Genomic DNA, 20477 nt, shown 5'->3' with positions numbered 1-20477 from the left:
GATTAATGCAGGTGCGGGGAGCCCCGACTTTGAGTGGCGGGGATTGGCATCGGGCAGCGGCTGGCCGCACCTGCGTCGGCCCCGCCCGGACGCCTGAAGAAACACGAGAGACACCCTGCCCTCCAGCGCTAGGCCCGCCCCCTCCGTGACTTGGCTTCCGGGATAGAATGAGGCGCCCTTCTATTGGCTGCTGTTCTCTAGCGTCACCAAGGAGCGCCCGTCTGTGCGAAAGTCGTGGAACAGCTGGGCGCGCTACTCGTGGAGATCCTCGGGCGACTAGATTTCAGAACGGGGTGCAGGCGTCTAGGCGCCTGCTGACCTTGGCCCCCAACCCCGTGAGCCCGCGCCCGACAGCTCAGGGCACCCGGCAAGACCGGCCGCCGCGGCCAGGTAGGTTGGAGTTGTGGGCCGGGCCAGCCTCCCTCCAGGTCTTCGGCTGAGGTCAAGACTGGACCGGGATCCCGGGCCTCAGCGACCACAGGGACCCGGCGGGGCGGGCCCTCGTGAGTGCCGGAGACAAAGCCGGGGGACTGGTGCGGGGTGCCAAGCAAGTGGGTGGTGGGACACGGTCCCACGTCTCTCAAGATGCGATGCTTGTTGCTGTTTCCACCTCGAATCTCTGCCTCTTTGCTTAAGGACCCTTTTCCAGGAGTTGAATTGAGCTCGTGTTCTGTTGCATCGTAATTACCGCAGAAGCACCAGGGCCACTTTCTGACTGCTGCTTTGGCAGATGTTTTCTTTAAGCCTCATTGCCCGCTTCTGTAAAATGGGATGTTGTACCTGAGGGAATTGCTGTAGGGCAGAATAAGAACCTGAATGTGCCTGTCATGTGGGAAGGGCATAGTCAGTGGGGCCTGGGGTTATCTTGGAAAGCAGGTGACCAGCCATATCCCTGAAGCGGCAGCCAGCATATGACCAACTTTTCCCAGGCTGACAGAAGACAGGTGGTCAGTGGGCCTCTAGGCCCCTGAAGTCTAACCCCCACCACCTCTAGGACACTTTAGCCCAAGCCAAGAATTTCAGTGTCACCTGGACTTGGATTCAAGTCTCAGCTGTTTTCTCTCCTTCTGAACCTGGGCAGATCCCTTCATCTTTCTGGGCCTTGTTTTTTTCATCTGTAAAATGGAACTAACAGTACCTACCTTCCACAATTGTCAAGAGAATTCAATCAGACATTGTAGATAAAGCATTTAAAATAAGACCTGGCATTCAGTGGGAGCAGTAACTATTTTTTCAGTGTGTAGAGTGTCTGAATGCATGCCTTTTGGCTTGAACAGATTTTCGACAGCATGGCTGTGTAAGACAGGAGGGCGGAAGTTTCAAAGTTCCTGGTTTTCTGGGTGAACTCCTTGGCCACTACAGTGGTCAGATCAGTGACCTGGGTCTTTAACTGAACATGGCAAATTGAACCATCAGGGTGAGGACCAGGAATCTGGGACTACCTCCATGTGCCTGAGCATAAAGAGCTACTTTTTAAAGCAAGGACCTATGCAGGGAAGGGACTGTTTGGAATGAAGATCAGGCTTAGATTAGAAACAAAACAAGAGAATGGCATTTGTCTTTGAGTAAAGCCTAGAACTCAAAACGACCTGAGCCCTGTTGAAGCCTTCTAAGTGATTTGAGAAGGGAAGACACAGCCATGGTGACAATCACCAAGCTTTCCCAAGTAGTGAAAAGTCAAGCCGCTGCTCCTGGCATTTGTTGATTCAACAGAGTGTAGTGTAGAGCCTTCTGTGTGCCAGGCACAGTGCTGGGCACTGTGGACTCAGCAGTGAAAGAGACAGATGTAGCCCTGGAACCCAGAGAGGAGATAGCCCAGTGATGCCTGTCAGGCTTAGGCCCTGCCCTTTGCCTGCAGCCTCTTCCCTCAGGTAGCCTGAACTGCAGCAGGAGAAGCTAATTACTGTCTGGAGAGGTTTGTGGGGGCTGCTCTTAGAAGGCTAGGATAGCCTGGTAGGGGTTTTGGTTTGGTGTAATGTATTTCAGTAGAAGGGTAAAAGGATCAAACTGGCATTTAAAAAACTGCCTCTGACAGCTGTGAAGCCAGTTTCACCAGTGGTCACTTGTCCATGCAGGGCCCCGCTCTTAGCTAAATTCTAGTCCTGCTTATTTTAGCGCAGCCTGGCTCAGCTCAGCATCACTTCCTCAAGAAACTAGACAAAGGCAGGACCCTTTGTCTTCACAGCAGTAGTCCCAATTGCTGGATCTTACTTACAACATCAGTTGTTAGTATCGGTCTCCCCTGAGAGCAAGATGGCAGGGCTGAGCGTATCAGTGCCTCGGTGGTGCCAGGTACAGTGTAAGCCTGCAGAAAGCACCGGGTGAAGGAGCGTTGGAATCCCTGCCATCTAGATTAGTGCCTGGCATGAAGTCGTCGCTCCTCTAGAAATGTTTCATTACACACATTGAATTGAGCAAAAAAATCACCTGATAAAGTGTAACAGGGTGAAATAACTAATAAATGTGTACCACTTCCAGGACTGTGCTATGCCAGGAATGGCTGATGGGGTGAAAGAGCTTGGGCTGCAGTTCGGGGAACTCTGTGGATCCCAGTGGTGGTTTCTGTTCCCTCTGTCCCCTAGGACCCACGTTTTTCTTCATAGGTTCTGATGCTGGTGTCCTGTAGAAGGTTGCTCACAGCTCTGCTGCAGGCTCAGAAGTGGCCCTTTCAACCCTCCAGAAATATGAGACTGGTGCAGTTCCAGGCCCCCCACCTGATGGGACCTCACCTGGGCTTGGAGTCAGGGAATGGCGGGGGCGTCATCAACCTCAACGCCTTTGACCCCACACTGCCCAAGACAATGATGGAGTTCCTGGAGCAGGGAGAAGCCACACTCTCAGTGGCAAGAAGGTAAATCAGCAGGCAGCTACAATGGCTGCCATGCTACCCCCCCCTTCCCAACCCCCTCCATGCTCTGGGAAACACAATTAGCTGGTAACTCTTGCAAGTAGCAGAGTAACCCTACCTTTCCTTTCTCACCTCTTCTCTTAGTGAAGAGCCTTAGAAATCTTGTATGACAACATCCTCAGGCCCAGGGATGGTGATTAACTATCCCAAGGCCACACATTCGGTGGTGGGGCCGGAACTCTGCTTCGTCACTCTGCCTTCCCCAAGGGATTAAGTTCCTGTCTGCCTGAGAAGTCTGGGATCCGGGGTCCTAGGAGGCATCTTGGGAAGCTTGGGGTAGTCTTTGGATGCTTGGCTCCTTAGAAGAGAGAGGACTGCAAAGAGGTATTCTTACAGATGGTTCTTGGGTTTGGGCTAGATTAGGTAGGGACTTCCCTGAAGCCAGCAGCCGTATGGAATTTGATGAACAGTAAATTAACCACTCTGAGTTATTTTTACATACCAAACTGGCAAAAATACAAACATTTGACAGCACACAGTATTGGTAACAGTATGTTTCCGATACTGTCATAGTCTCCCAAGATTGCAAACTACTCCCATGTCCCTCATCAGGTAATTGGGTGTATCTGTACTGTGCAGGCATCACAGTCCTGTCAGAAAAGGGGAAAGGTATATACTGTTACGGAGAGATCTCCAAAAAACACGTATTTTTTAAAAAGGTGTGTTTGGTGTGCTATCATTTGTGTAAGAAAGGACAGGAGGAGACGAGTATGTGTAGAGCACCGTGGAGAGCTACACGGGCCCTGGCAGCTGTGTGCAAGGATGGTGCAGGGGCAGAAGAAAGGCCTTTCTGGTCTTCTCATGTGCACCTTTTCAATTCCCCTACATGACACGTATTACCTAATGGGGGAAAGGAAATCAACACTGGATAAAAAATAAACAGTGTTCTGATATCAAAGGATAATAGCTGGGTTTGGTTTGCACACTGATTGTGATATGTTTGATAGATCTAGAAAATATATTTGAAAAAGCAAAACTTGTAGCTGCTGCAGTACCTCCCCAGCATGCCCAAGGATTGCTGGCCTGCTCCTAACCAGTCCCTCTCTCCTGGTCTCTGCAGAGCTCTGGCTGCCCAGTTGCCAGTCCTGCCACGGTCAGAGGTGACCTTCCTGGCCCCAGTCACACGGCCAGACAAGGTGGTGTGTGTGGGAATGAATTATGTGGACCACTGCAAAGAGCAGAACGTTCCAGTGCCAAAGGAGCCCATCATCTTCAGCAAGTTTGCCAGCTCCATCGTGGGGCCCTATGATGAGGTCATCCTCCCACCGGAGAGTCAGGTCAGTGCCTCCTCATAGGCCCCCAGTCACCGGCCCGTCGCCAGGGTGCTCAGCACTCAGCAGCCAGCCTAAAGGAGCTACCTGTTGCATAGTAGTGCATTTAGTAGAAACTACAGGGGATTATACTGTGTAAGGCTAGTTTCAGGGAAAAAAAAAGAAATTAACGTATTTTTTACTGATTGCAAAAATAATACACTCTAATTGTAGAAAAATAATAAAATTCAGGATGCTTCTAAGAGTAAGTACAACGTCCTGCATGACGATAATAACCACTATCACCACTAAGAAAATTAACATGAATAATACCTAAAAGATAGTCCAGTTGGGAATGTTCCCATTTGCCCCCAAAGATGACTTAATTTGGGTTCTGTTTTACTTTTTGTTTGTTGAACCAGGATCAGTCAAGGCCACACAGAGTGCTTGGTTATGTCTCTTTAGTGCTTTAATCTAGAAAGGGATCTGCAGACTTTCTCAAAGGGTCAGTAAGTAAATAATAGACTCTTAATGCCACAGAGTGTCTCTTGGAACAGCTCATCTTTGCCCCTGTCGTGTAAATGCAGCCGTGGCTGATACATAAATGAATGAATATGACTGTGTTCCAGGAAAGCTATTTATAAAAGCAGCCAGGAGGCCGGATCTGGCCTGTGGGCCATAGTTTACTGACTTCTGGTATCAAACAATCCCCTTGCCCTTTTCTTTCATGACACCTGACTTTGGAAGAATCCTGGCAATTTGTCTTAGCATATCCCATATTCTTTTTCCTCATGATTAGATTTGAGTTAAACATTTTTGTCAAGGATTCTATATAGGTGTTAGTTCATTTGGACTGCTGTAACAAAATAAACCACAAAAATTTATTTCTCAAAGTTCTGGAGGCTGGGAAGTCCAGGATCAAGGTTCCGATACATTTGGTGCTTGGGGAGAGCTGGCTTCCTGATTCACAGACGAGACTCTTTTAGCTGTTTTCTCACATGGTAGAAGGGGCAAGGGAGCTCTCTGGGATTTCTTTTATAAGGGCACTAACCCTATTCATGAGAGCTTCACCTTCATGACCTAGTTACTTCTGAAAGGCTCTACCTCCTGATATTATCACATTGGGAGTTAGGTTTCAACATATGAATTTCAGGGTAAGAGGCACATTCAGTCTGAAGCAACAGATGTGTATTGCACCCCACTGGGAGGCTTATGTCAGATGTCCTAAAGTCTGATCACTTGGTTTACTTGATGTTGACTAGATCTCATCGGAAAGGTGTATTTCACTGTGGTAATTAATAAGCAGTCTACAGGGTAGGAATTTGAGACCTTGTGGACATCTTATTGCCTCACAGCTTTTCATCCAGGGATCCTCACCTGAATTCATTACATTGGGGGTTAGAAAAAGGTGATTTTTCTATCATTCCTTCTTATTATCTGGCATTTTGTGAAGAAAAGCTACCTCCCTTCTTTTTTTACTTCTGTCCCTTTAGTAGCACTGTGTATTCCTGATTTTCATTTTTATCCAGTATGTTATAGTCCATCACTTATATTCTTTTTGATACTCTAACGGGGTCTCAATTTGGCCAGTGGGTGGCTTCAGGTTGGCCCCAGCCCTGTCACTTTTTGAATACTTCCTTGCTTTCTGGCCAAGATATTTCAGGCTCATCTTGTACTGTCTCCGACCTGGAATTAGCCATTTCCCCCAAGGAACCCATTTCTGTCTAGTGGGGACCAGTGCTAGAGACCAAGATTGGGTGTCGGCTGTGCTCAGAGCAATTCTAGTTGTTACCATTAGAAAGAGCAAGCAGCTTGAAAGGCTAAGTTGTATCTCTTACAGTTGCACTTTGCCGATTATGGGAAAGGCTGTGCATGTTTTCCTTTTTCTGTGCTGTGCCCGTTTCTTTTAAGTGAGTTAATACCTGAAAGCACTTAGGATGCTATTGGCACACAGTAGGGTTAGCTGTTATTACTTGGTATTCATTCTTTTTTGAAAGTATTGAGTGACTTGTAAATTCAGTGCCCAGACTCATGTTGCCTTTCTTAAAAAATTTATAATCTCTACACCCAGTGTGGGGCTCGAACTCACAACCCCGAGACCAAGTCACATGTACCAAGTGAGCCAGCCAGGCGCTCCCCAGTGGGGAGCTGTGACTGCATGCAGTGGTGCTGCCTGCCACTGCCCACGTTTATGGGTCTACAGGCCACACCTCCCCCCTCCTTCACTACATCTGGTTCATGGTGATTACAATTGTGGGCCCACAGCGAAGCCCCACTGTCAGAGGGAACAAGCCTCTGGAGCCAGGCAGCTCACTGCTTCGTTCTCTATAGGAGGTGGACTGGGAGGTGGAGCTGGCTGTGGTCATTGGAAAGAAAGGCAAGCGCATCAAGGTAAGGTGGTAGAGATGCCAGCCGTCTCTGGCATTGGGAAGTGGATGGCGACTACCTGCTCCCTGACTGCCTTATTCCTTGCCCATGTTTGGCTAGTTCTGGCGACTGACATGGGATAAAGTCTTGGTTATGGGGGGTTGGTCTCACCGTGATGATCTAACTTCCAATCTGGCCAAATCCCCTGTCCCCTAAAGGCCACAGATGCCATGGCTCATGTGGCTGGCTTCACTGTGGCTCATGATGTAAGTGCTCGTGACTGGCAAATGAGACGCAATGGAAAGCAGTGGCTGCTGGGAAAAACCTTTGACACCTTCTGCCCCCTGGGCCCTGCCTTGGTGACCAAGGACAGCGTAGCAGGTAGGTCTTGGATAGCCCACATGGTGACTCTTTTGCATGGACACAGCAGAGTCAACGAAAAGCCATACTCGGGAAATTGGAATTTGGAGTTACCTTTGAGAGCAAGTCTCACCCTAGGCCATGCGTTCCACAGGCCTCCTTCCATGTCCCTCACTACAGAGGTGGTAGAACTTCCTCTAGCTGCCACTATCTGTGAGCGTCTTTAAGTTGGCAGGAAGCAGAAGTAATGGCTGCCAGAAGTCCATGCCTTTTCCCCAGGAAGGGAGAGGGGAGAGCACAGCGGCACCTCCACAGCCAGTGGTACCAGGGCAGCACCCGTTCTAGGCAGCAAGGTGAGCCAGGAGGAAAGCCCATCATCAAGAGGGCAGAGCACAGCCATTTCGGTAGGCATGTGTCCATGCGGCCCAGGTTTACACCACCCTGTGCAGCCATCAGTGAAGTGAAATTGTGTTCCAGCTGCTCTGAGGGGGCTGTGAGTGTATAAAGCAAAAAAGACAAAGGTGCTCATTAGCCAGGACACTATTACAGGTAAGCTGTCCCCTGCCGTCAGGTGCAGCCATCTGGGTGGTTGTCCTGCTGGACTACAGATACCCAGTCGTTTTTATATCTGCAGTGGTCAGCCTCTGCTGTGGATAGAGGAGGGTCTGGGACATCCCTCCTTAACCCACCCCAGTGACCACTGGCAGATGCTCTCCTAGGTGGTAGATGAAGGAAGACTTGAGGAGGCCAATGTCCATACAGAAAGTTCCAGGGTAGGGAGTGCTGAGTGAGCATGAAGTGCCAGGATTACATGCAGGGAGACTAGCAGACAGACCTTTCACCTGGCCTGTCACAAAGCTACCTTATGCATTTGCTTTCTGAGTAAAGGGAGGGTATTGAGGGAAAACAAGGAGAACCCCAAGGTGGTGCTTTTACATTTCTCAGATCCACACAACTTAAAGATCTGCTGCCGAGTGAATGGGGAGGTGGTCCAGAGCAGCAATACCAACCAGATGGTGTTTAAGACAGAAGAGCTGATAGCCTGGGTCTCCCAGTAAGTGGGATGGGGCCCTACTCCACACACCCACCTGAGGCTGAGCTGAGCCTTGCAGCCCTGGCTCTGGCCACCTCGGCCCCTGGTCTCACCTGTCTCTTCTGCCCCAGGTTCGTTACTCTTTACCCAGGGGACGTCATCCTGACTGGGACCCCCCCAGGTGTTGGTGTATTCAGGAAACCTCCAGTCTTTCTCAAGGTAAGTTGACTAAAAGGTGGAAAGGGAACAAGGACCCAGAATCCCTGGCAGGCTTGTGAAATCCAGGCCTGTATGAGGCCAAAGGACTAATGTCTTGACCTTCTCTGTTACAGAAGGGGGATGAAGTTCAGTGTGAAATTGAAGAACTAGGCATCATCATCAACAAGGTGGTGTGAGGACTCTCCCCACAGGCCCTGGACTTAAGAAGTGGGGCATCCATTCTCTCCCAGGGCCAGCCGCCTCTTCCAGGTAGAGTGAGAGGAGAAGCTTGCTCTCCTTGTCAATAAAATTCTCAGCCAAAGCAGCAGCTTGGCTTCTGCTACAGTTTGTCTTTTCGGGTTTTAAGGAATAAGACAGGGCATTCTCCCAGGGTAGGGAAGGAGAGAATAGATACCCCAAAAAGACACTTCTGGGCTTGGGAAAAAACCTGTCCAGTCCCCTTGTAACACACCAAAGGATGGAAAATGAAGAGACGGCAAGAGCCAATGAAGCACAAAAGATTTTATAGTTCAGGTAAGGGTATGCAGCCCCCTCTGTCTTCTGGCTCCAGACACAGCTATGTTCTGGGGCTGAGAAGTCACCCCACAGTTCTAGCTACAAATGAACTGCCGGATGAACTGTTCCAGCTTTTCCTGATTTTCCCGGCTGGTGAATGTAGGGGACAGGCAGAGCATGGGGCCTGCAGGGCTGGGCGTCTGCTGCAGCACCTGGGCCAGAGGGAAGGGCTAAGAGCACTCACCATGGGTGCTGTGCCTGTCCCCCAGCACGCTGCAAGTGAGACCTTGGGCCCCTTAGGTCTGGAGTGGAAGTGTTGTCTCTTAAGCCCAAGAGTAGGAGGAGTCAGTGGTTTAGGAGACCAAAAGGGCCAGGAAAGCCATCCTACCTTCAACTACTGCCACCACGCCTATTCTGAGACACTAGGTAAACCCCAGGGTGGGCACAGCTAGGTTCCCTGAGCAGCTCTATCAGTATAGGGATGGGAAGCACAATGGTGAGACTGGCTCCTCTTACCCCCAGGTCTCTGAAGGTCCAGATAGCACTGATGGCAAGATTTTGGTCTGCACACTCTGGAAGGAAGAGAGAAGTGAAGGCTATAGGGAGGAGCAGGGAACCACCAGGCACAGGCTTCTCTTGTGCTGAAAGGAGGAACTAGCCAAGGCTAGGGCTCAGACTAGACGCAAAGACCCTCTCTCTACAACCCTTCTTCCTGGAGTTGCGATGTCACTGCCCAGCAGGGGGCAGCAGCCACAAGCAAACCCTTCCCTGCCTCTGGGGAGCCTGGACTGGCTGCCTGGGACTTACCAAAGAACCCTTCCTCCTGGGCAGTGGCCTGCAAGAACTGCAAGAGCTGCTTGGTGTAGCCGGACTCTGGGAGAAAGAAGATGTGAGCCTGGGGCCCCTGCCCTGAGCTCTCAGCCTCCCCCTGTGGCTGGCCAGGGTGGGGCACAGGCCTTACCCGTATCAGGCAACTGTCCCCGGTGAAGGAAGGTGGCAGCCTGTGCAAAGGCCTTGAGCAGCGGGCTAAGCAGGCGGCAGAGGAAGAGGAAGAAGTCAGGGCAGCGTGACTGCTGACTGAGCTGGAGGGGGACAGACCAGAGTGAGGGCCGTTCCCACTGGTCACCTGCCTCCGCACCCCCGACGTGGCTTCTCCCAACTTACCCTGAAGTACCGGCCCTCAGCCTCCTCGAAGTCATCACTGTCACTATCAGTAAAGTCCCCACTCGGTTTCCACAGCAGCTTTGCACTTAAACGCTGCCGCCCTGTGTCACAGGCTGGCCGGGAGCCTGGGGTCTGGGGACCATGGGAGCCATTGGTCCCTGACAGGTTCAGTCCTGAGCCCCCACTTCCCTAGACCAGGTACTTGGCAGACCAGGCATGTGGGGGTGAAACCAGTAAAAGCAGACCTAGGGAGCCCAAGAAGACACCCGGGGCCATGCGAGACCATGGCACGTGCTGACCCTCGAGGGCCACAGTCTGTGGACAAGAACTGTAAGGGGCAGGAGACATCCAGAGGACTGCAGAGGTACGGCTGTCCAGTCCCGTCATGATAGGGCAGATGGGGCAAAGCCCGAGGCAAAGACTGGCAGAGGCAGGACCCAGGCCTCCCTGTCAGCCAGGCTAGGAGCACGCCCACCCCCATAGCATGCTGGGGCAGGAGGAGGAGTCTGGGGCAGCTGTCACTCAGGGTGGGAGTAGGTGGCCAGGCCCCAGACTGGGGCTTTGTCTCCAGCCGCCCTTCCTACCTCCTCAGCAACCAGGAGCCCACACTGGATAAGACGGTCCAGCACTTCCTGACAGTAGCAGTAGGAAGACTGGCAGGGCTGAGAAGAAAAGCATTCTGTGGCCTCAGAACCAGGCAGTGGGCCAAGGGAGACCTAACGCCACAGGAAGACTTAGGGACCCGTGCCTGCCCAGTCCCTCCCCCTCCACAACCGAGAGGGGAGGCCCAGGACCATGTGGGGCTGGGGCGAGAGGCCTGACCTGCAGCAGCAGCAGGTCCTGGGGCAGCAGGTGCAGCAGCAGCAGGATCTGACGGTACAGCTCGTTCTGGCTCAGCAGCTCGATGCCCTGTAACTCCCAGGGCCCCTCAGGTGGCATTCTGCCTGCCAGCAGACCCCGAACAGCGCAGGCTGGGGGAGGGGAAAGGGCCAGGCATGAGGAGGGACGCCATTTGCCTCACCCCTACACACGTCCCACCCAACCCAAGCCCAGGACTCACCACCTACAGCTTCACTCAGGAAGGCAGGTAGCAGCTCGGCGCTCAGGCGTGCCAGGTGTGTGAAACTCGGGCCTGGCCGAGGAACTACCAGTAAGTCCCCCTGATGGACACGCAGCAGGGCCACATGCGCCCGTAGCAGGCTCAGCGTGTGCTGCACGAGGCACCGCAACTGCCCTGAGAAGCCCACGTCAAAGCCACGCAGTAGTGTCTCCTCGGTCAGCCAGGAGAACTCCCCCAGGAGCTGGGACAGGAACACACCCTGGGGGCCAGGGTAGTAGGGGGCTAAGCAGGAGGGCCACACCCCTCCCCCAGCCCCCTACCACTCTGTCCCCTACCTTCTGATGCTTGAAGAGCAGCAGTGTCGCCATGATGGCTGTGCTCATCACTGCCGAGCTGGTCACACTGGCTGGGGCCAGGGGTGGGAAATGCTTGTCAGGGCCTGAGGCCCAGGGGCCTAGTCCCTCCACCGCCCCAGCAAGTCTTCCTAGTACAAGAACATTCCTCCCGCACCCACCCTGGCAGCAGGCACCGCCCCCCCAACACACACACACACACACACGCACACACACACACACACACACTCTCTCTCTCTCTCTCTCTCTCTCTCTCCTCTTCCCCCCCCCCCCCCCTAGGCAAGGGGAGAGAAGGCCTGGTCCTTGAGTGCCACCCTTCCCTGTGGAAAACCAACATTTATCAAATACACGATGGGAGCTCAGGGACCTTCCCTGCCTCTCACAGGCCCACTCACCCCCACCGTCTCTGCCACAAAAGGGGCACTCAAGAAGAGTAATAAAAGAGAATTTCGTTAATACAGTATCTGGTACAGAGGGTGCTCTTAAGTCCCTTATGTGCATAATTCCATGCAAGTGACATCCCCTTCATTTACAACTAAGGAGACCAGGCTGAGGTGAATGATGAGCCTAAGGCAGGGCCAGGTATGGCCTTGGGTAGGTGGCTCATCCAGCCAGCTCCCCTTGCACAGTGCACCCTCCACAGCTTAGCCAGCTTGTGCACTCATCTAGTGGCTTCCTCAGGTTCTCCCTGGCTGCCCTGCTTCCCGGGAGCAAGGTGAGTTCCACTCCTCCACATGTCCCAAGTGGGCCAACACAGGAGTGGAAGTCAGGTGCAGAAACCCATTTGGAAAGGAGAGCCCCAAAGACTAGCTGACCCAGTAGAAAGAATGCTCAGAAGCCCCCTCCCACCCCCCAAGGCTCAGACCTCGCTCCCCCTCACCATTCAGGACATGACGACTCAGCCTCCTGACCAGGAGCTGGTCCTCTTCCTTAAATGCCAGAAGGGGCCCGGTTGCTGGAGTCCACTCCTGCTCCTTCTCAGTGTCTGGGACAACAGTACTGGGATAGAGACATAGATCACAAGATAAAGGGACCAAACCTCAAAACAGTTGTGGGGAAGCCCAGAGCCTTCTCAAAGGTGAGGGTGTTTCCCCACGCCCACTCCCAAGGCAAGAGGTGGCTCATGTAACCCTAGCCCTTTCCAGGTCTGTGTGCTATGTCCCAGTCAGAGTATAGGCAAGGCGGGGTGCCTGGCTCTGTTCGAGATGACCCATGGATATCTGGAGAGGGAAGGCTGGAGCTGGTGATGTGTTTGTGGGTATGGGGAAAGAAGGTGCCAGCTCACAAGCTGGGGCTGAAGGGCTGCCTGCCTTGCCCCTGAGACCTACACACACCCATGCCCCTACCATTGGCCCAGCACGATGGGCTGCAGCAGCTGCTCCAGGGTCTGCCTGCTGCCCCAGCAGCTTCTGGCGTTGATGGTGTATTCCTGCCCAGGACAAGGTTCTTAGGCAGACTAACCTGGCCCACCAGGAAGCCTGCACACAGCCCACCTGAGGTAGGCAAGGCTATCCCTGCAGAGGCTCTGAGGGCCAGGCCGCCAGAAGCCCTGGAACAGACCCCAGGTACTCCCAGCCTCGTCCAGCAGGCTGCATACCTGTAGGGAGAAGGGCTGGGCCAAGTGTACACGGACACAGACCCTGGGGCTGTGGCCCCAGCCTCGAAGGCTCCGCAGGACAGCCAGTGCTCCTGTCCACAACCCCAATGGGGCCAAGGCCTGCAGGGAGGGAGGGTCTGAGTGAGTAAACTGCCTAGGGGCACTATTTTCTGCTCTGTTTTATCTTGGGCCCCAACTGGTGCATGACCATGACCTCTTCAAGCTTATTTTCTCATCCATGAAACAGGAGAAATCCCTCTAACTGGGTCTTTAGAAGATGAAATGACTGGATAAGTCTAAGTGCATTGGCAAGTGCCACAGAATGATGACTGGAGGGATAGAATTCCTTTGCACTCCCCTTAACTCTAACCCTAAGAGGAGCTAGCCAGAGGATACAGTAATGTGTCTCCTCGCTAGAGATGGTGTCCACTTGGAGTCACTGGGGGCAGGACTCACATGGTATACATCACAGGGTGCATCTGGAACCAGGTCATAGGTGATAGCCACTGGAACTAGCATGGCATCTGGGATGACGCCCACCTGGACAGCCTGTACCACCAGTCCCAGCCAGGTCTGGCCCAGGGCTGACAGCCGAGGCCCCTGGGCCCCAGGATGCTCCTCCAGGAATATGAGCAAGGGCTGCCTGCTGACCAACAGCTGCTCCACAGCCTGGAAGGGGGTTGGGGGAGGCAAGTATCAAGGCCAGAGCAGCAACAATCCCCTGTACCCTGGTCTGGCCCCAACGGTACCACTGGGGGCACTTACGGCATGGACCACAGCCCTTGCAAGGACCCCCTCAGGGCTGTCCAGGGTGAGGTTGGCCTCTTGGGGCAAGAAAAGCCCCCCAAGCTTCTTTAGCAGAGCTCTGTGGGGCATAAGGCAAAGCTTGATGAATGAAGGGGCTCAGGAGATGGGACCAGGCAGGCTAGTGAGAACCTTGGTCCACCAGGGCCAGCCTGGGTCCTGCCTGAACACTCCGAAGCCAGGTATGGCCCTAAGGCTCATAGCTGACCCTCCACCTGAGCCCCACAGGCTGAGATGACAAAGAGTCGGGAGCAGAAAGACCAGGAAGAGGGCCTCTGGGGAACTGCTGCCAGCAACACCCCCGTACACATCCCCACACACCCCTACCCCAGGTGGGGACTTCTCCCCTGTATGTCTACGGGCACAGGCTTTTACCTGAGGGTGGGGGAGCAGGTGCGGGGGTCCCAAGCCACACGGAGCACACCTAGGCCTTGGGAGAGCAGCACAAAGGGCAGCAGGATCCCATCCAGGAGTGACTTGTGGGTAGAGAGGAGGACAAGCGGCAAGCCCTGCTTGGGGAGAGCCAGAGGGAAGTGCCAATCCGCCCCCACCCTGAAGATACAGGAAGCTGAAACCCAGCACCTCCAGACCCAGGGCAGCCCCAGAGGGAAGGAGGGTTCAGCTGAGCAGTTCTTCCTCTGAGCACATTTCCCAAAAGTAGAGGAGCTCTGTCAACAACTTTTAAGGTAATGCACTGATGTAATGGTTGTTAAGACCATGATGAAAAGACGTTAGAGGGAGCCCCATGGGAGCAAGACCGTGAGACACGAAGAGAAGGTCGTCAAAGAGCAGTGGATTTTTCCCACCAGCTGATGGGGATGGTCCCAACTTAGGGCTTGGCCTAGCCTCTGCTCCTCTGTTCCCGCCATCCCCAGCCCAACGGAGGGCGGGCCTTACTGCCTGCGCGGCCTTGTGGACCATCTTCATCTGGCCCTTGTGGAGCTGCACGTTCAGGAAGACACAGTTCAGGAACCGCAGCAGTGCCCAGCTGAACAGCCTGGAGAATGACACCCAGTGTGAGGTGTGTCAGGGCCCCGCCCATGAGTCAGGGCCCATGGCACCTCAGGAGGCTACCCAGCACTCCTGTAAGGCAAGTGCTATTACTGTCCCCACTTTATGGAAGAGGAAGTGAGGCTTGGGCAGGTTACAGAAGCTAATAAGAAGTAGTAGAGAAAGCTAAGAAGTGGTGATGTGGAGACTGGAAGGCAGGCCTGACACCAAAGCCCATGCCTATAATGTGCTGTTACTTTCGCAAGATCTCATGGTGCAACCGCCTCAAATCAGGTTCAGAGCACCTCCCTGCCTCCATTTACCCTAAAAGAAATTAGAGGACCAAGACTCTCTCCAGGTATAACCCAGCTTGGTCTTTGAAAACTCCTGGGAAAGGTGAAATACAAAGGAGGGAGTTCGTGGTACAAAAAGGGAATAACTTAAAGGGCCAAATCTCTGAGGAGGCATTCCCAAGAGGCCCAATGTGGGACTGGCGTTGAATGAGGACAGAAGTGTAGACGCAAGTTGCACAGAGATGTGGTGGACAAGCCGCATGCCCTCGTCCAATGGCTTCTACTTCTCCATGAAGCATGAGATGGGGCCATCAGTTAACAGTGAGTAAATCTGAGAAGTCCGGATCAGAGTCTCAGCAGATGCTGTATGCCTCTTTGAAAATCTCATAAAGGAAACATTTGACTGCTTAGGTACAGAGAAGGCAGGAAGCTGGGTTCAGACAGAACCAGTGACTCCTTCCCAAGGGCATCATCATCACGATGAGCCCTGGAATCGAAGCAAGACCAGGAGAGAAGAAAAGACAAGAGGGGGGCTGATGGATGGTGTAAAGGTGGTCAGGTCAAGGGACTGGAAGTCTCAGCAAAGTCAAAGAATTGTCACATGGAGGGCTGGTCAAAGTTACCAACAACCTCTACTTCCCGTCCTAACTAAGCAGTTGACCACTGAGCGCTTTCGAGACAGCTGTGCCTTCTTTCCCTCAGTGACTCATTCATCTCTTGGTTTTAAATATCATCTATATGCTAAAGCTTTGCAAACCTATGTTCCTGGCCTCAACCTCTTCTGAGTTCCAGACTCATGAGCAACTGCCTCTTCAGGGTCTCTACCAACATGTCAGGTATCTGAAACTGTATAGCCAAAGTATCCTTTGTGGGCCAAACTCACTCCTCCCCAAGCCTGCCCCCTCCAACCACACCACCAGGCGCACTGCCAAAACCCTGGCTCTCCCATGACTTCGCCCTTTCCCCTCATTGGCCCCACCTTCACCCTTCAATCCACCAGTGACCTATTCACATTGGTCTTTCGATCCATTTTTCCAACCCCTACTGTCACCACCACCGCCTCATCGTGGCATCCCACCTGGAGTCACTGGGGGCAGGACTCACATGGTATACATCAGAGCTTCCCAGATGGTCTTCTGTTTTCTGCTCTTGATCCCAATTCACCTTGTTGGCATTTCCTGCTTAAAACCTTTCCATTGGTTTTCACTGCACTTAGAAATCAAATCCAAACTTCTAAAATGGCCATGCATATCTTGTCCCTTCTACCTCTCAATTTTGTCTCTGACAGCTCTCTCACTCACTCGCCAGCTTCCAACCACAGCTTCGTGAGCAAAAGTGGCCATTTCCTATGGCCATAGCTCATACTATTCCCTCTAGTAGGATTGTTCCCTCCATCCTTGCCCCCTCGAGGTTGGCTCCTTTCCCCGCTTTGTCCCTGGTCTTACAAGTCTCCTCCTCCCCCCACACCTATTTTCAATCTTAACCCTTGTTCTGTCCTTCTTTCAGCCATATGTTTACTCTGCCCTGTGCATCCCTCCATTCTTCAGGAACAGGGCCCTGCATCTAAGAGGAGCTCAGACTTGTGCCAGATGAGTGCAGGAGGGAGCATAGGGGCCTATAAGATGGGGAAGCAGCCACCTCACCTCTCTCCACAGGAACCTGATCTGGGGAGAGGAAGAAGGATGGAGAGGGAACTGGAGTCTGGGCCACAACCAGGGGTTCCTGGGGTGACCCCCAAGCCCCTATCCCCAGGACTGACAGACAACACCAGGCCAGCAATGGTGAGAACCTGGGCTGGAAGCCAGCTCAGATCAGAGCCTTACCCCATAACTGACTAGTCCCATCAAAGAGCCAGCTGTCCTTGAAAGAGATCACAATGTCCAGATCAGGGGCTCCCTTCAGGCTCTCTGGTAAACACACCATCCAGCTTCCCAGGAGGGGAGTCCAGTATTTCCCCAAACCTAGCCAACACCCACTCTCCAGAAGGGCAGAGGCCCCAGCCCAGAAGAGAGTGCCCCTCACCAGTTACCTGAGCAGGAAGGGATGGATTGGAGCCTGGATATGGCCCAAGATGCGCTGTACCTCTTTCTTCACAAGGCCTGGTACCTGGCCTTCCCCAGTCCCTCCTGGGACCCTCCCTGAGATGACATTCTGCACCCTGTGGTGTGAGGGAGAGTGGTGTCAGGCTGGGGTAGGCCTAAGATCTCTCAGGTAACTTCCTTCAGCACCCCAGCATCCCCAGAACACAGACTCCTGTATTTATCCTCCATCTTTAAGGAAGGGCCCCAGCAAAGCTAACAGTCTAGAAGCCAGCCCTCTAAACCACCCCTGCCTAGAATGTTGGTCATCCCTTCAAGGGTCCCAAAAGTGCCAGCCAGACTCCAATCCCTGCTTCCTCACCGAGTGCTTTCCATGATCTTCTGTGGGGCATCCTGACAGGGTGGTATGCGCTGCTCCAATGACCATAAGAAATAGCAGAGCCTCCGAACCAGCCAGCCCCGAAACCTGGACACAGCCCCCAGAGCAGGGAGGGTGGTGATCTTTCAGAGGGCCCATATCCCACTAGGGTCTAAAGAGGGTATTCCACCAGGAAGGGATCACACCTGAGTCCCATGGCCTGGGAACACCTGAGCTTGGCTTATCATGGAGCAGGAAGAAGCAGCACTTGCCCAACTGTGCCCCATTCCCCCCTTCTCCCTGAGTGGGATACAGGTTTAGGGCCTGACACACATTGGGCAATCCATAAATGCTCAGAGAAGAAACTGCAGGAGAGCTCCCAGCCTGCCTCTCCCCACCTGCGGGTATGGAGCAGAGGGCAGGGGCCCTTCTTTTTCCACCAAAGGAAAAACTAATGACACCACAAAACAGGGCCCCAGCAGCCCTGCACCCAAGGACCCTACCCACCGCCTTCCCCCCAGCTCCCAGCCCTACCTGGTGTTCTCCTCCTTCACCAGGACCACATTGCAGAAGCCTAGATCCATTATGCTTCTGTGGAAGAGGGACTCCTGCAGGAGAGGGGCCAGAGACAGTATGTCCCTGGGGGCCTTAACAAACCAACAGAGAAGAGCTTCCACTCTATATTCTGTAGGCTTTGCCTGACGGGAGTATTGAGTATTCCAGAAGACAAAATTATAGTACAGCATTTCAATTCTCAGATCCCAAAACTCACTCAGGAGAAAGGGTCCCATAGTCAAAATGGAAGTGCTGCATGCTCTACAGAATCCCCCTTGTGGAGAGTAGCACATAGTTTCTGAGAAGTTCTCTTGTCAACAGCAGAGAACACGTAGCCTGGATCTTTGCCAGGACCCTGGGGCTCATCAGCACCAGCACATGGTATGGATGCATGAGGTCTTCAAGCATGTGTCGAGTGCTGTGTGACTTTAAGTGGGCAGTGTCCCCAGAACTGAACAACAAGACTCATGCAGGCCTGGCCAGACCCCAGCCCTCTGGCCATGCCCCATCTCCTCTCTCTGCACTACCCCAACTCTTGAAGGCCTGGAAGCCAGCCCTGACCAACAACACAACCAACACCAGTGCATCCATTCCCCTGAAAGACAAGAGCACAGGCATGGGTCAAGGAGGGCTGAACATAAAGAAAGCTGCTTCCCAGAGCCCTGGCTCCCATTGTCAATTTCCCCAAGTTTCCCTGGTGGGGCCCAGCCCTACCATCACTCACCCAACTCTTGGGAGTGCAGGTTTGGCAGCAGCGACCCACAAAGGGGCGATATTTCCCCAGGAATGGGGTAACAGCCTCCAGCTTCATCCCAAAGCCTGAGGACCACAAGCTGGTCTGGAAAAGGGTCACAGGAAGAAATTAGAGGACTCAAAATCCTTGGCAGAGGGAAGGGGGCTCCAGAAGTGAGGGGGCACAGAGGGGGAGGTGAGAGGACAGAAGGTATTTTGGGAATGGGAGGGGCCACATTACCTCCTGGCTGTTCTGGGTGTTCCTCTGCTGGGTTTGGAGTCTGGCTTCCAACATGGTATCCATGGGGGCCTATAAAATCTGGGAACTAGCCACTTCTCTCTCTCTCTCTCTCTCTTTTTCTCTCTTTCTTTCTTTCTCTCTCTCTCTTTCTCTCTTTCTTTCTCTCTCTCTCTCTCTCTTTCTCTCTTTCTTTCTCTCTCCCCCCCCCCACCAGAACCCAACCTGGGAAGAAGGATGGAGGGGGAACTGGAGTTTGGGGAACAAGGGGTCCTGGAGTGACCCCCCCCCCCCCGCAAGTCCTCAACCCCAGGACAGACAACATCAAAGCCAGCAGTGGTGAGAAGCTGGGCTGGAAGCTGGCTCAGATCAAAGCCCCACCCCATACCCGACATGTCCCACAAAGAAGCCAGCTGTCCTCAAAAGGTTTCAGTGTCCAGATCAGGGGCTCCCCCAGGCTAACATGAAGGGGATCGGCTATCTTATCATCAGCAGCCACCCCGCCATCTCACAGCACAGATGAGGGCTATAACGGAGACTGAGACCCTTCTGTGCACAGGGAAAGAACAAGGCTGGATTGGCATGAAGGAGGCATCAGACTGCCAAAGAGGAACAGGACCATTGCCACAAGGCCACCAGGTCCTGCTCAGCGGCTCTTCTCCCTTGCACAAGATAGCACTTTATCCATCCAATCATTACAGGAATGTGGGCATAAGGTATGAGGTGGGGGGACAGTTGGAGGGTCAGAACACAGAGAAATGCCGCACAGACCTGTTCCCAACGAATGCTCATCTGGTTGGGGACAAGATAGACTTTTCCAAAGTGGATCCCATCCCCTTTTACTCAGTACTCTCCACCAAAGCTCCCACTTGGTATCTCCTCAGTCCCTCCCTCCCACCACAATATTCCCCTGAACTAACAAACATCTTCCACAAAACAACACAACCCCTCCCAGCCTAGAAACTGGATGCTAAAACCCCCTCTACCCCGATTTCTCACCATGTCCCTGGGTAGGCTGATCCAATTATTTATGTTACCCCACCACACAATGCACATATCCATGTGGAAGTGCCTTCTCCCTTCCCTGCCATCCCACCAAATTTTGTCCAGGGCTCTAAATCCATGATGCCTCTGGATCACCCTCTAGTTTTTTCCTCTCTTCCTTGGTTCCCCCAGCCCAAGCTTGCTGGGCAAGAAGCCTCCTCCAGGATTGAAGTTTCATTTCCCCACATCATCTGAAAGTCTCCTGGGGGCAAGGCCTGCAGTGGACACATCTCCATATGTGCAGCAGTCAGCCCTGCACAGAGGAGAGATCCAGGAAGTGCTAGATGAGACTGTAACTCCCCCTCCCAGAATTCCTCTGGGTCTCTCCCCCCAACACACACTTAGCACAGTTTAGAACTATGAAGCCAAGAGGATCGAAATTCCTTCAGTGCACATGGTCTGCTAGACTCATTCCAAATGCACTTCCTACTTTGAAAAACGTCTCACAGCCCCACTCACAGACATTTGGCACAGAGTTCCCAAGCTGAGACGGCAATTTGAGGGGTTGTGCCTCCTCTGCAAGGAGGATGCCTGCTCCCCAGCCTCAGAACACCCCCTCAGACCACTCTCAGAATCTAACCCCATTAAAGCTGTGCTAACCCTGAAGGGGCGGTGTAA

The 20477-nt window shown here is 53.1% G+C and overlaps 2 protein-coding genes across 9 annotated transcripts; one reads left to right on the top strand and one right to left on the bottom strand.

Annotated features, from left to right (window-relative positions):
• Positions 1 to 222: 222 nt before the first annotated feature.
• Positions 223 to 9849, top strand: LOC114219706 (oxaloacetate tautomerase FAHD2A, mitochondrial). Of its 4 annotated transcripts, XR_003611442.2 has the most exons (9): positions 223 to 390; positions 2604 to 2851; positions 3969 to 4185; positions 6490 to 6549; positions 6744 to 6906; positions 7831 to 7939; positions 8050 to 8137; positions 8251 to 8386; positions 9155 to 9849. XR_003611442.2 is itself a non-coding variant. In XM_028117285.2 (8 exons), exons 2-8 carry the CDS (start codon positions 2685 to 2687, stop codon positions 8311 to 8313), a joined length of 867 nt encoding a protein of 288 aa, XP_027973086.1. In that variant the 5' UTR covers positions 223 to 390; positions 2681 to 2684; the 3' UTR covers positions 8314 to 8428. The 4 variants fall into 4 exon arrangements, 3 of the variants coding, with proteins under 3 accessions (XP_027973086.1, XP_027973084.1, XP_027973085.1); XM_028117285.2 differs by lacking the exon at positions 9155 to 9849 and having other exon boundaries at positions 2681 to 2851; positions 8251 to 8428; XM_028117283.2 differs by lacking the exon at positions 9155 to 9849 and having other exon boundaries at positions 8251 to 8428.
• Positions 8728 to 18881, bottom strand: GPAT2 (glycerol-3-phosphate acyltransferase 2, mitochondrial). 5 transcript variants are annotated; one of them, XM_088026415.1, is made up of 21 exons: positions 18819 to 18881; positions 18570 to 18683; positions 17825 to 17898; positions 17294 to 17398; positions 16923 to 17051; positions 14508 to 14607; positions 13986 to 14122; positions 13572 to 13671; positions 13263 to 13475; positions 12807 to 12926; positions 12556 to 12638; positions 12090 to 12208; positions 11192 to 11262; positions 10857 to 11115; positions 10619 to 10767; positions 10381 to 10458; positions 9797 to 9928; positions 9594 to 9714; positions 9440 to 9505; positions 9149 to 9204; positions 8728 to 8844 (listed from the first exon to the last, which is right to left on the bottom strand). In XM_088026415.1, exons 1-21 carry the CDS (start codon positions 18879 to 18881, stop codon positions 8728 to 8730), a joined length of 2406 nt encoding a protein of 801 aa, XP_087882541.1. The 5 variants fall into 5 exon arrangements, with proteins under 5 accessions (XP_087882541.1, XP_027973080.1, XP_027973081.1 ...); XM_028117279.1 differs by having other exon boundaries at positions 13986 to 14119; XM_028117280.1 differs by having other exon boundaries at positions 10857 to 11097; positions 13986 to 14119.
• Between the last annotated feature and the right edge of the window lie 1596 nt (positions 18882 to 20477).

This window comes from Eumetopias jubatus, unplaced genomic scaffold, assembly GCF_037043125.1.
Source record: "Eumetopias jubatus isolate StellerSeaLion01/CBP00866 unplaced genomic scaffold, mEumJub1_p1.0 scaffold_9, whole genome shotgun sequence".
Classification (NCBI taxonomy): domain Eukaryota; kingdom Metazoa; phylum Chordata; class Mammalia; order Carnivora; family Otariidae; genus Eumetopias; species Eumetopias jubatus.
This window is presented reverse-complemented; position numbering and strand designations above follow the sequence as displayed.